The 14515-nt window shown below is 35.1% G+C and overlaps 1 protein-coding gene across 50 annotated transcripts in view; it reads right to left on the reverse strand.

The window, feature by feature from the left end:
• The window catches only part of ANK2 (ankyrin 2), a 543251-nt gene that overhangs the window by 138754 nt on the left and 389982 nt on the right, over positions 1-14515 (reverse strand). For all 50 annotated transcript variants that reach the window (XM_072755468.1, XM_072755436.1, XM_072755431.1 and 47 more), the window contains one exon: positions 1334-1432. In XM_072755468.1, coding sequence (XP_072611569.1) covers positions 1334-1432 — 99 coding nt within the window. The remainder of the gene's footprint in view (positions 1-1333; positions 1433-14515) is intronic.

Raw genomic sequence — 14515 nt, forward strand, 5'->3', positions numbered from 1 at the left:
TGGCCCCAAATCAAAATTCACACTGTACCCATGTGGTAAGAGTGTACAATCTGTGTATGTTAAATAGAGAACCTGAAATCATTTTTACATTGGGAAGCTGTGTTTTCCAATCATAAGCAAAAAAGAAACATGGTTCCATTAATAGTGATTTCTTGGGATTTTGTTTTTAACTAATTAGAATAAGCTGTTACAAAGTTATTGCAAGTGGCTCCATAAAAAGTTTTCTGCCAAAGGGACTGGAAGTGGATTTAATAGATTACGATGATCTCTTCCCCCAGTACAGGGTATGAGGAAATCCATGTTTATTTCACTGAAAGACTTAATTGTTCAGAAAGGAAGTCATATTGGACATTAAAAATTCTCCAGTTAGTTTCTGGGTAACAAGCACCAATCAGTCATCTTTCACTCCAGGTTAAGAGTTTTTAAGTTTCATCAGTGGAGACACAGAATATGAAAAAGGAAAAAAAAAAACATGATCTGGTTGAAAGGGGTGAGGAGAAGCATGGCCCAATGGAACTCTTTTGCCTTCTCTTCTGTGTCACCCACTTCCAACCTTCTGGTGGCCCCTTGAGGCAATGTCTTCAAACTCAAGGGTTTCTGGGCATTGCTTAAAAGTCACTGTTCTAAGCAACCACTGAACTTGTTCCTTAATCTGCCTAGGTAACAATGAGAAGGAAAATAACAAAGCACATTCTGTTTACTGGAGGATATGCGTAGGAAAAAGAAAGCCATGTTCTAAGTTAGCCCACGCTAACCCCTTCTTATGTCTAGATGTCCTGAATATGTTGATATTGAATTGACTTTGAACATTCTATTTAGTTGTTGCTATAATCAGTCACACAACTATGTGCCATAATTTGTGCTTCAGAAAATCTGAAATTTTTTTCGTGACATACTCCTCATAAAATTGTGCTAAGACAAATATCTTACAAAGATAATCATTAAAAGTTATTCCTTTTCTGATCATTAAAAGTTATTCCTTTGAATTTTGAATTGGATCTTAACAGATAAAATATTGATGAAAAGAGATGGATAGAATTTACTATACTCGAGTTTTAGAATAGTATAAAAGCTCCCAAAACCAAGAGAATGGCAAATTGATGGAAGCGTGAGTTCATGTAAGAGTAAATGACATGAATCCCAAAACAAGGCATAAACTCATTGAACTATGTGCATTGGGTCATTCATTCATGGCCACTGTTGTAAATTGTAAAAGCAATGTGAACATTCATAGCATAATTTAGACAAGACAATGGAGATCCTTTGCAGCTAGATATAAAGAATATAGACATTAAGATCAGAGAATTTGAACCTATAGGGTTGCCAGTCTCACCTCAGTAGCGGTGCTCTGATTAGCTCCATTTTCAAGCAGATATTTTACAACATCAATGTGGTTCTCTTGGGCAGCCATGTATAAAGGAGTGAAGCCATTCTGAGGACAAACAATAAAAAGTACATCTTTAACCATTTATAAAGTTTAAACTACGGAAGAATACCAGACAAGCAAAAAGAGAATACTATGGAGTAAGCTTTTGAAATGACAAAACATATAACATACCTCCACAATAAAATACATATATTTACTATTATAAAACTAACTACAATCAAAGTGAACCAATCCCCACACACAATTCCTAAAAGAATGAGGACAAAGTGATATGGAAGCAGTATTTTCCTCATTTCCTGTCTTCATTTCAGTTCCAGAGATTTACATTTCCCATCACCTAATACTTTGTTAAAGCTAAAAAATATTTAGTATCTTAATGTAATCCTTAACATACATAAAATTCTCACTATATGTAATATTTTTCTAAAATATTTTTTTTAAAGATTTTATTTATTTATTCATGAGAGACACAGAGAGAGAGACAGAGACACAGGCAGAGGGAGAAGCAAGCTCCATGCTGGGAGCCTGATGTGGGACTCGATCCTGGGTCTCCAGGATCAGGCCCTGGGCCGAAGGTGGCGCTAAACCACTGAGCCACCAGGGCGGCCCTAAAATATTTATATAATATCATCTGTATTTATTAATTCATAAACTAACATTAAATGGACCACCATTATCTTGAATGTACTGTTTAGTTAGCACCATTAGAGGTATAAATTATTACTCATTCCAGAATAGTCTAGGAGAGATTGCAAATCTGATTGAAAAAGTTTTTATAAAAATCTATCATTTCAGTATTCCAATTGAAGTGGCATAGTTTATACTGAACATCTCTACGTTATTTTCTAGAGCTATTCTGAAATTCTATCATTCATTAATTCCCATATTCATTTATTCAGTTATTTACTAAAATCTGACTACTGATAGCTGGGATGTCACTGGAATACAATAATAAATAAGACAGACCTCTGCCCTCATGAAGTACATACTATAGTAATATTATAACATTATTATGTAGTCCTATTAAAAAAAAAATCACTGAAATTGAATGACTTGAGTTTAAAATTAAGTTTAAATTGGCAAATTTTCTTTTTATCAGAAACTTTGCAATAGATAACACCTCATTTTAAAAAAGTAAAACTGCAAAAAAATAGAAAACATAGAGTAATTCATAAACTCTCAAACCTAACAATTTTCTCAAAACAATGTAAGGATCTTAAACATTGTTGATTCCCTTAAAGATTCCATGCATTGATGAGAATAAGCAAAAACACAGACAAGACCTCAGGGATTTTCAAAAACTCAAAAGGAGAAAAAATAAACTATTTTGAAAAGTTCTTCTATATGCATTGTGTAAGTGTGGAAACATTATTCAAAATGGCCAGGGTCCAGCAAAATATAAAAATACAGAGTATCCAAGTAGAGCAAGAAAAGAAATTTTAAATTTGATTATGAAAGAAAATCTGCAGGCTTCAAATGGAAAAGGAAAATTTAAAACTAAGAAATACTGTAAGAGGAACGAACAGAAAATTTTTTTGGATTTGGGAATAACTTGCTAGCTGGGTAGCATGTTTTTTAAAACACAGCAAACAGGTGAAATGTTGGGTATTTTAAGAACACTGAAGAGGTGGCGGAAGGACAAAATTAGAGATTCATAGGAAAGGAAAGCCAGTGAGGATGGTTAAAAACAAAGAGTGGGTGTGGGATGGGGCTTTTTCATGACAAGTAAAAGGCAGGATGCAAAAAAAAAAAAAAAAACCCTTTATATAGAGTAAAACAATTTCCTTCCATGTTTTCCTCTGACAGAATCTTGTGTATAGACCAGGAGAAAGGAAGATAGACTGGTGGCTGGATCAATAGGGAGAAGAAATGTACCATTCTTAGACTCCTGGGTCCTGGGCTTTAGAGGGGCCTCCTCTAGCTGAGTGCGGCAGGGGATCCAGAGGCCCAGGGGCATATACCCTTCCTGATCTTACAGCTCCCCTGCTTCTAGACCACACACTAGGGATGCAGCCCCCAGGGAGGTGCCAGTGCTTGCTCAGACTCCGTCTTTGGGTTCATTCTCCCAAGGGTCCGTTGCCATGCCTAGAAAGGCTGACTAATGGCCCCCAAATATGTCATCTTAATGTCTGGAGGTTGTAAATGTTACCTTAAATGGCAAAAGGAACTTTGCAGATGTGATTAAGGATCTTGAGGTGGGGAGACTATATTGGATGGTCCAGTCAGGTATAATGTGATCACAGGGTTTTTATAAGAGAGAGACAGGAGTTCAGGGAGGAGAGAAGACTCTGAACTGCTGGCTTTGAAGATAGAAGAAGGGGACGTGATCCAAAGGAATGAGATTTTCATTTAGAGACTCCAGAAAGAACCAGTAGTGCCAGCACCTTGGTTTTAGCCCCGTCTGACTAATTCAGATTTCTAAAATGAGAAAATGACAAATCTGTTATTTTAAGCCACTGAATTTGTTGTAAATTGTTATAGCAGCAAGAGGAACCAAACAGACACCCCTAGAGTTGTTTGCTAGAGAGGGTGGAAGTAGTAGATGCACAGAGCTTGAATGTGTAGGTCAGGGTGTCCACACCTTCACACGTGATGTTCTTGTGGTATGGATGGAGCCAAGGTGGGCCAGGAAGAGGAATCAGCTACAGGCCAGGGTTTAGAATCACATATCCCCAGCCACAATCCTCCAAGGTTTCTGAGAAATCTAAATTTGGACCTGTCATGTTGTTATGAAGATATTTGTCAAGGTAGAAAGATAAGAGATACATATTTAACAGTTTGATAGACAGCTTTTAATTTAAAAAAATATATTGTAAGTAAAAATATATTGTAAGTAAGGCTCTTTTTCACTCAAGCCCTGGGCTCTGCAAGTTCAATAGGGGGCTAGTGGTAGAGATAAAAAGGGGGAAATATCCACAAACAGTCCATGGGGAAGGGGAAGAAGGACAGTGACATTCAGGATCTTGTTTAGTCTATATGATGAATCCCATTTGTGCCTGGTGCCACAGCCTCGGTATGCAAGGGTTTTCAGCAGTGTAGGGGTTGTAGATATGAAGAACAATAAAAATAAAAATAATTTGCTGAATTTACTGAACGTCTGCTATATGCTATTCACTTTGAGAGATGCTTTGAAAATGTCACCTCAAATTGCAGTGACCATGTGTCTCTGTTTGCCTGGGACAGTCTAAGTTTACATGTAATATCCTGAAGTAATTAACAATAGTGTCTCAGTTGGGATGATAAATTAAATGGCCTAATACTATCTCTAATACTTAGAACAGTGCTGCACATTAATACTATCATCCCCACTTGTTTTTTTTTAAGTAAACTCTGCCCACAACGTGGGGCTCAAACTCATGACCCCGATATCAAGAGTCACATGTTCCACCAACTGAGCCAGCCAGGTACCCCTAGTATCCCATTTGAACTGAGGTGGCTGAGGCTCAAACATCTGGGTACCTTGACCCAAATCTTACAGCTAATAAGTGAACTGAAAGTGATGGGAAAAAAAACATTCATGAATAGTCTTCTTCCCTGTATAAAAGTTGGGACTTGATCCTGTAGATGCATGGTTCCCAGCCTGGCCCTGTGACAGGATCTGCTGTGGACACTTTTAAGAATGCCGAGGCACTACCTTGTCCCCTACTGAACTGGATTCTCCATGTGTGAAGCCAAAGCACCTGCAATTTTTAAAAAAGTTCAATTTCTGAAATCACCTGAAGAACATTGTTACAGGTGATGCAGAATAACTGAATGCTTTGGGACAGGAAGTACCATGATCACATCTCCATTTCTGAGAGTTCCCTCTGATGAGCACTGAGTGAACCAAATCCACCCTGGTTTGGAGTGGTACAAAACAAGAAAGTAAGGGGTTAATCTGCTTTTGTAGTATTTGCAATAGTGTATTTAAAAGATGGAGGAAGCATGAGCCAAAACAACATCTTGGTGAGGTGAGGGAGACAGTATTTACTGTTAAAAAATATGTGAAGTACAAAGGCAATAAGATTTATGACAAGTCCTAAAGATGTGGGATATTATCCTTTCCTAACTTACTGATGCTACTTAACAAGAAATCCTCCGCCAGAGAATGTGAAACATGCCTCTGGGTAATTAGGACAGGGCATCGCAGCATTTTAATGGCATTGTAAATTTTATAGGAAAGCTTTTATCTCTTCATATAAACAGGTTAACAACCCAGGATTATTGCCTTGTGTCCATGCATCTAGGTGTTTTCCAATGTATTACATCTATTCATCTTTCTAAAATAGTCTGGCTGGATGTAGGTATAAAAGTATATGTATTTTCTTCCTGTTGGTATACAAAAGTCAAAAACATCCACAACCTGAGCTGATGTTTGGAATTTGCAAACAAGCACAAAATTATCAGCTGTTATAGTAGCTTCTATGGGACTGACAAGTGCCTCAACTAACCGGTTATTAAATATTTTTAACATGATTCCTCTCCATAGCAAATTATTAAGTATTTGCCATTCATTTATTTCATTTACATTTATTCAATAAAAACGTGTTTGGTGACTCTTTACTGCTAGGCATTGTGTTTAGCATAGTGACTCAGAGATGAAAGGCAAAGTCCCTGTTAATTAGGAGCTCAGTCCAGAGGTTGAGATAGGCAAGTAATATGTCACAGTTCAGTGAACTCATATATAATTAGTTTCTTAGAAAGAAAGAAAGAAAGAAAGAAAGAAAGAAAGAAAGAAAGAAAGAAAAAAAGAAAAAGAAAAAGAAAAAGAAGTGGGGCACCTGGGGCTCAGTCAGTTAAGAATCTGACTCTTGATTTCAGCTCAGGTCTTCATCTCAGAGTCCTGAGTTCAAGTCCTGTGTTGGGCTCCACGCTGGGTGTGGAGCCTACTTAAAGAAAGAAAGAGAAGAAGCAAAAGCAAGAAAGGAGGAGGAGGAGAAGTTGTTGTTACATGAGGGATATAGAGAGCATTGAAGGTTACAGAACAAAGCTGGATGAGGAAATTATATCCAAAGGAAGTCACTAGGAATGATATTTGGTAGACACCGTGAGTGATCTGGTTTGAACTGAATCACGAAAACTGAAGTTTGGCACAGAAGCAGGAAAGGGATTTCAAACAGCGGAAATTCCATGAGAAAACACTGAACATCTAGGGAACTGCAAATAATTCAGTGTGACTAGTAGAGGAGGAGGCTGAGACAGGCAGGGATCAGTTCCCATGTGCCATGCTAAGAAATTTGAATTTTATTCTGAAGCCTTGGGAATCACAGTTTAAAGCTAGGATTTGGCATGATCCCATTTTCATCTTAAAGAGATGAATTTGCCAGGATTGGGGAGGATGAACTGGAAAATGGCCAGAATATAGTCTGTAAAAGTAGAAATAAGGGTTTTGTAATAATCCCAGCTGATACGTGAGGATTAGGAATATTAATTTGATTCTGATATTTTAAAAAGTAATTAAATGTAGCTTTTTATGTATTTATTATGTTCTACTTAAAGATTTAAAGTGGTTTTACTCTGTATGATTGACGATATTTAATAAAATTTCTCAGATTTATTGAGAAGTTATAACAGGTTTCTCAAATCCAGAAATTAGGCTATATTTCAAGAATTCAAATGCAAATAATATTTTTAAAATGTTTTTCCTGTTTTCATTAGTGATATAACTATAAACCAGTAATCAGGTTTTTGCCACTGGTGAGAATTTATTTAGGTAAATGGATTTTCTGGGAAAATTGAATGAGCATGAGTCAGTATTTATATATCTACTCATCAAATGTAGATTTATTGAAGCTTTTCAGAACATTTTAAAGTCAACTAGATCTATTGGTATTTGTATGTCATTTCAAAGAAATTATATAGAGACAAATAATGTCAGTATGCAAGGCAATGAATGGTTTATAATTATTGCTTTGGACAAGGACCAAAACTCTAAGAACTATCATCATTCCCATTTTTTAAGATTCTTAACTTTTCAAACATAATTTTTACAGCACATGTAACCTTATTCCTCCCTTATGCAAATGAAGATTCACCAATTAGATGACCTGAAATGATAGATCATATGAACTCATTCTAATCTTAACTAGAGTCAATGTTGCCATTCAATTCAGAGGGTCTTTTTTATAGTGCCAAGTTTATTCTACAGTTTTTCATTTAAGCACTGTTAAGTTATTGAGAGTAACAAATATGAATACAATATTGTTTCTATCCTCATAAGCAGAAAATATAACAGAACTCACAGAATACATGTATATAGGATTATCTGTAGCTCCATATATACTAGTGAGCAAATGCATTACTACCTAGCTAAAGATTTACCTTAGGTAATTTCATGGATCAAGCATAAACTAAAAGAGTGGAAAGTGATTATGGAAATTTCAAATGGTATATCTCTGTAAACTACTCCTTGTTATTTTATTTGTTCTTAATTTTGTTCTTATGTGGCCTAAGTCATTAGGCCACATACATTAAAGATTAAGAGAAACATAAAAGATTAAAAGAAACTGCCCTATTTTTCTAGATGAAATGTTATAGCTGAAAGGGGACTCATCATTTTACAGTTGAGGAAATTTCAACCCAGAGATTAAGCAGACCACCAAATGGACTCGCCAGATTCATAGATTGAGAAGGGGAGGTAAATGGACACAGATGATGCAGGGATGCCTGGAAACTCTTACTCTTTCCTTTTCATCCTTCAGGCCTTGATACAAGAGTTGCCCTCTCTAAGAGGCCTTATTTAGTGCCCATAACAATGCTCACAGCACATAGCAGATGTTCAATAAATATTTGCTAAATGAGTTATTGAATAAAATAGAATAAAAACCAACTTCCTTTTATGCCTGTGGTGGTTTTAAAACATGTCTTCAAACTCTTTGACACACCTCTCTTCAAAAAAGTTAAAGCCTAATTCCCCTTCCTTTGAAAGTGGGCCAGCTTGGTAATTCACTTTCAATGCACTAATTATGGTAGAAATGACTGAGGCTGGGGTTTAAAAGCCATTGCCTTATTGCCTTGCCCTTTTTTAGGGTCACCTGTTCTGGAGATAATGACTTGCCAAATCATGATAACATTCAAGCAGTCTATGGAGACTCAAGTGAGAAGGAATAGACCTCCCACCAATAGTTAGCACCAACTTGCCAACAATGTGAAAAAACACCTCAGTAGTAAATCCTCCAGCCCTTGGAAAGCCTTCAGATGGTCAAATCTTCATCACAACTTCGTGAGTGACTCTGAGCCATGACTGCACAGCTAAACCACTACTAAATTCCTGATCCACAGAAACTGTTATGATAATAATGTTTATTGCTGTTGGAGATAATTGTTATCCAGCAATTGCTTCCTAACACAATGTCCAACAACGTCATATATGATCTCACCATGCCCTGCCTACCTTGCCAGTCACATCTCTTACCACTCATACTTTACACTGCTTCCTTTCTCTCCAGGAAAGAAATTCATATCCTAGACAATTATTTTCAAATAACCTCATGAAAAGACAAAACAATCTAATATGGTAGTCATGTGTTATCCTTGTTCATAGTATTTTGCAATGGGATAAGATTTAAGTCTTTGCATTTACAAGAAGGAATCAGTGAAATAGGTCAATTGTGTATATTTGCTTAGATGGAGCAATCTATAGCCTAAGAGAGTCTGAAAATTACAGCTTTAAATCTTTATGATATCCTGAATCCCATGTGCCTTTTGCCAGTTTTCTAAGAGTATTACATATATGCTTCATATCTACTAGAAAACTAATCAATGAATTACATACCCAATTCCTGCAGTAGAAAATTGGAAATGGCTATAGATAGCTCTGGGTTTGAACTTAGCAAAAGAAGAATTCCCCTTTTGATGAAGCTTTTGTCTTTTGCAGGAAGGTCAGTGATAAAATTTAGGGTTTTTTTTCACAGAGCAGAACACTTCAGCAGCCTTAGCCATGACATGCTAGGAAGAAAACTCTTCATCACACAATGGTTATCATAGGTTGATAATTACTCAAGTTAGACCATCCCGGATACTATGTATCATCTTCTTCCTTTGAACTAGCATTATGAGAGATAAGGTTGGGAAGCATCCCCCAATTATCACCCAGCTTTAAGGTCAAGATGATTCAAATTATTTCCTTAAATATATCGTAAATGCACAGCTGCAAAGGATTAAAAAAACCCAATGAGTATTAATTGTAGTCACAAAAATAAAGACTATTTTGTGTACTCTGAGGGTATACTTAGGGCAAAAGAACAAAAGATATGACCATACTTGCTTGGTAGTGAAGAAGGCATTTTATTAATTAAAATATCATGTGGATTTTCTCAAGTGATTTGAACTTGACAGTTCTTTACCAAGGTTAAGATATTATGGTTATTTTAACCACTTTCTTCTCTCCAAAGGTCCTCTTTAAAGGATTATAGCTAAACTATTAAATGACATTACAATGACTAATGTTCTACATCTTACAAAGGGGGTTCAACTGTATGGAGTATTTTCCATGTCATCTTGTTTCATTCCCACAACTATGCTGTTAGGACCACTTAACAGATAAGACAATGGCTGGCAGTCATTTACCCAAAGGCGTACTCACAAATGGTGCAATCAGAGTCGGAGCTCTGGAGGACTCCAAATCTAGTGCTCCTTCCACTCTCTTCAGCTCTTCAACTGAGATCAAACTGTCACAGAGATCACCCACACTTTTATCTAGTAATTGGAGAATTAGTCTTCTTCCATTTTCTCCTAAGCCATTCACTTAGAGAGAGGGAAGTGCCTAACGACAGTGTTGGATTATCATAAACTACTTAATGTAGTGTCCAAATGTGCTCTTAGGTGTAAGAATTTTTCCAGTGAAATAAGTCATTTATCATTGTACAACACATGGAAATGAACATTCACTGCTATTATGAAGCATGTTAAGTTTCCCACTACTCATAATATGCAGCTGGGATTTGAACCCACATATAACTAATCCTAAAGCTCAAGCTCTTTCTACGACACTATTGTGTCATGTGCTTTAGCAATATATTTGACAGACACTATTTTATCATATCTAGGTCTTGCTAGCAATCAGAAACACCACTGAAAATACTATGTTTCCACAAGGTCTACCATAATCCCTGCTTTCAGCTCCTCATGAGTAATAACCAAGAAAACATGAACTATTTTACCAAGCATGACTTAAGATCAGTTTTCACAGACCACAGCTGAAGATCAAGACTTTTTTGTACCTTTGCCCCACAGTCATATTAAGAGCAAATCCTTATAAATTCTGACATTTTTCCAGATGAGCTTTTCTCACCATATTTCTACACTGACCAAGTTGAATTGTACCTCTTAACAATGTTGTTACTAATCTTTCCATGTGGAAAGTCTTTCATTTCAATTTCCCCTCTGCAGGGGAGAATTTCCCTTTATCTCCTTGTCAATGCTCGGCTCAAGACTTTCATGAATTTTTCATTAACAGGGTTTAACCAATTCCAGTTTTCTCTCTGGGATATAGTTGGTTCTATACAATTTAGTACCAAGTCATATACTCTCTTCCATTGTTTGCCTTTTTTCTTGTGTGTTTGTCTTGACTTTGTATGTGGTCTATACACTTTTTAAAAGCAGCTTCCTGTCTAACAATTGTTTAAAGTCCTCCACAGAAATGAGAACTCTCCTGAGTATACAATAAGCACCCAATAAACAGCTGCTAACAGTTTACCCTTACCTGTATTTTACTTGGTTCCTGACAATCACAGAGAACTTAGATTTCTACATTTCTCCTTTATTCACGTTTAAAATTTAAAGGTACCAAGTGACTCACCATTATTGCATTCTACAAAGAAGTTGAGGTGGCTGGTGATAATTTTAATTTACTCTCATTTAATTCCAAAATATTGAAAACATTTATCTTATGTTTCACTTTGCAAAAATGAATAAATACTTCATTAAACTATTAAGTTGTAACTGAATCATTATATTGTTTATGTCTTTGGATTTGTAAGCCAAAAAACAAGAAGTCAAACTTTTAAGCAACCATGGAAAAAGCAAATAAATTTATAAAGTAAAAAAAATATTAAAAACAAAGAAAGCAAATGAATTTTTAAAAAGGAATACCCAAAATATACCAGTGGGCATCTACTTACTACCATGCCTACCTGGTAACCTTCTTTTTTTTGATAGCATCCTGGTTTTTCCTTAAAGTATCTATGCGTCCCCCCCATAGTTCATATAAGTTCAATGAAGCTGAATTTTTCTTTTTATCTACTAGCTCCAGTATCAGATGGTTTAAGCCAATCAACAAATTCCATTTTATTGGGTACAATGACTGGTTCAAGTCTGGGCAAAAGAAGTCAAATGGTCCAATCAGTCAAATTCAGATTCTCTTTTGTAAAGTTGGGACAAGGCTCCCTTATTTTGACTCTGAACAAGAAAAAGTATGGCTCCAATCTTAAGTCTACAAGGAAGATCAGCCTAGAATAAAGCTTGAACTGCAGAAATGATAGCAAAGAGAAAGAGAATCTTAGCCCTTAGTTATGAATAAGCCACTGGAAGGGAAACAAAAAACTGAAACAAATCAATATACTGCTGGAGTTTACCTCACCTTTTTAACTTTGTATTCAGAAAAGCCAAGAAAGTCCCTTTCTTAATTATGCAAGTACAAACTAAGATTTTTCTTGTTTGCTACTGAAGGCATTCTAGTTGATACAGACATCTATACTAAAATATAGCTTACCCTACTGTCATTAGTTAAAATGAAGCATTTTCCCAGAAATCCAGAATATCATAAAGTATAGTACAGAAATAAAAGTATTAAAAGCAGAATTTTCTATTATGTTGAAAATATGTTACTCAGTGACCCTGAAATACATCTGCAGGAAAAGTATAAAATCGATTTTTAAGAATAAGGTTAAAGTACAAAAAAACCAGATGGGTTATTTTCAGTAAGGAAATAAATTTTCTCTTCCAAGAGATGAGATTTTAAAATATTTTTTTCTGTGTGAGTGGCAAACAAAATATTCAGTAGTAGGTTTTCTTCTATTGTTATTTCTGCATATGTAATGCTAACTTTCATTTAAGTTGTTGATAGAAATGGCAAGTTTTCCTATCACTGGATTTAATGCTTTCTCACTATATCACATAAAATTTTATAATAATCTATAAGAATGTTTTTATGTTGTAAATATAATAATTTTAATGAAAAAAACTAAGATTAAATTTGCAGATGTTGTGCCCTAATCTCTATAGATGCAATGAAAATGTCTCAGTATCAGAGATTAAATTTTAACATAAAGTTAATAAATATTTGAATATTGAAATTGGGTAGAAATTAATTCACTGATATATTTTAAGCAAATTTTTCTAAACTTTCAAATTACTGGACAATATAATTACTAGGTTTGTATCTTTATATGTCTTTATTTTCAAAAATCTCTACTGCAATTTGCTTATTATAAGCAGCAGTTGCTTTAAAAATATACATTTTTGAGCAACTTCGTAAATGACCCAGTAGCTTAGGAGCAAAATGAAATGTATCAAAAAAAAAAAAAAAAAGGAAATGTATCATCTCCCAAAGAAAAAATATTGACTGCTGAGTATAGGCTCATGTATTGAGAAAATTAAATCTAACAATCACTGTAGTGTGCTTTCATTTTCCCCTAACATAGTAAGAGCCATAAGTCTGAAATAATTATTTTTAATTAAGCCATAATAATTTAACTGGTTATTGTTTTATCATTTTGAGGTTGACTGGGCATAATCAAGATCAAAGAGTTTTGACTCTGCATTATAAAATACACAAAATCAGCTATGACTCTTTTACTTCTCTCATATATTATAAAAAAATTTTTGTAATTAATGATTACCAAAAGGTTTTCTTATTTCTAACCAACTGTCTTTGAGAAAATAAAATGCTGCTCCAAGTCTTTAAAAGCACATCTACTACCAAAATGCTAAATGGTTCATTTGGACCAACTTATGTAAAGTCACATTTATAATCCTGTCAAAAGGCACAACTAATCGACGTAGCTTTGTTAATAAATACAAAAGGTAATCATACATCTTTTTTATTGCTCAATAACAGGCATCTAGAATGTCTGAATATTTAATGAAATGAAATTATTGCTTCTTTTAGCAATGCCAATCCATTTTGCCATTTAATGATTGGAGTACTTGGTATTCCAATTTAAAAATTAATACATAGTTGAGGGCATGCAGACATACAAACACACTGACAAACTCCATTAGGACTCAAACATTTATAAAAAAAATTTCAAAGTAAAAGTTTCCTTTTCTCTGCAAAATGTTTGCTGTAAGTTTTTTCAGTCACTCAAAAGTGGTCAGAATTATAATATTATTCTTACCTCTTCTCTGACATTAACAGGGATAACCAAAGTTTCAAGCATATCATACTATACGTATTATACCAATAGAAATTGAAACAAGACCTAGGAATACACACAGGTTCAGTAACGTTTGAGAAACAGAGTAGTTTAAGGGCAACAAAAGCCTCAGTATGGAACTTTTCCTTTACTAAGTGTGGATTTTAGTGCATGCTGACTTGACCTTCTCTGAGCTCTTTTAAAAGTTGCTAGGGAGTTAGAGTAGTGCTGAGACCAAGCAAGAAAATAGATCCATTAAAGTAACTAGTCCCAAGTGATATACTCAATATTTAACAGCTACTTAACACAAGTTCTCGTTCACAGCTTGGCAAAGATATAACCTCAAAGAATGAATATTGTCAATGTATTGATCCCAAAACTCACATAGATAACACGTGAACCACTTGATCACATGCTCATGCTTAGTGTCCCTTGTAGCACTTTTTAAATAATTTATATCTTGAAATACAATCATATTCACAAAGGATTTAAGGTTATTTAAAACACTTTGTATATATGGATAGTTAACATATATATCCATAGTGAAGGTAAGGCTATAAAAAGCAGATGTAAACAATCTTTGGCTGCAGAGCACTAGTGGAGACAAGCAAAACCCAGAATGGGCTAGGTGCAATAATTGAACTTTTGGATTTTGGCAGCCATGGAAATAAGGAGAATGTAACAGATGATAGGAACTGTCATATTTCTGAAAAACGGAAGCTTGCTGATTGGCCTCTAAAATCTTGATTTCATACACGGGGCAGAGAACACAGAACTTGGTTGTCTAAATGTG

The sequence above is a fragment of the Vulpes vulpes genome, chromosome 4 (assembly GCF_048418805.1).
Source record: "Vulpes vulpes isolate BD-2025 chromosome 4, VulVul3, whole genome shotgun sequence".
Lineage (NCBI taxonomy): Eukaryota > Metazoa > Chordata > Mammalia > Carnivora > Canidae > Vulpes > Vulpes vulpes.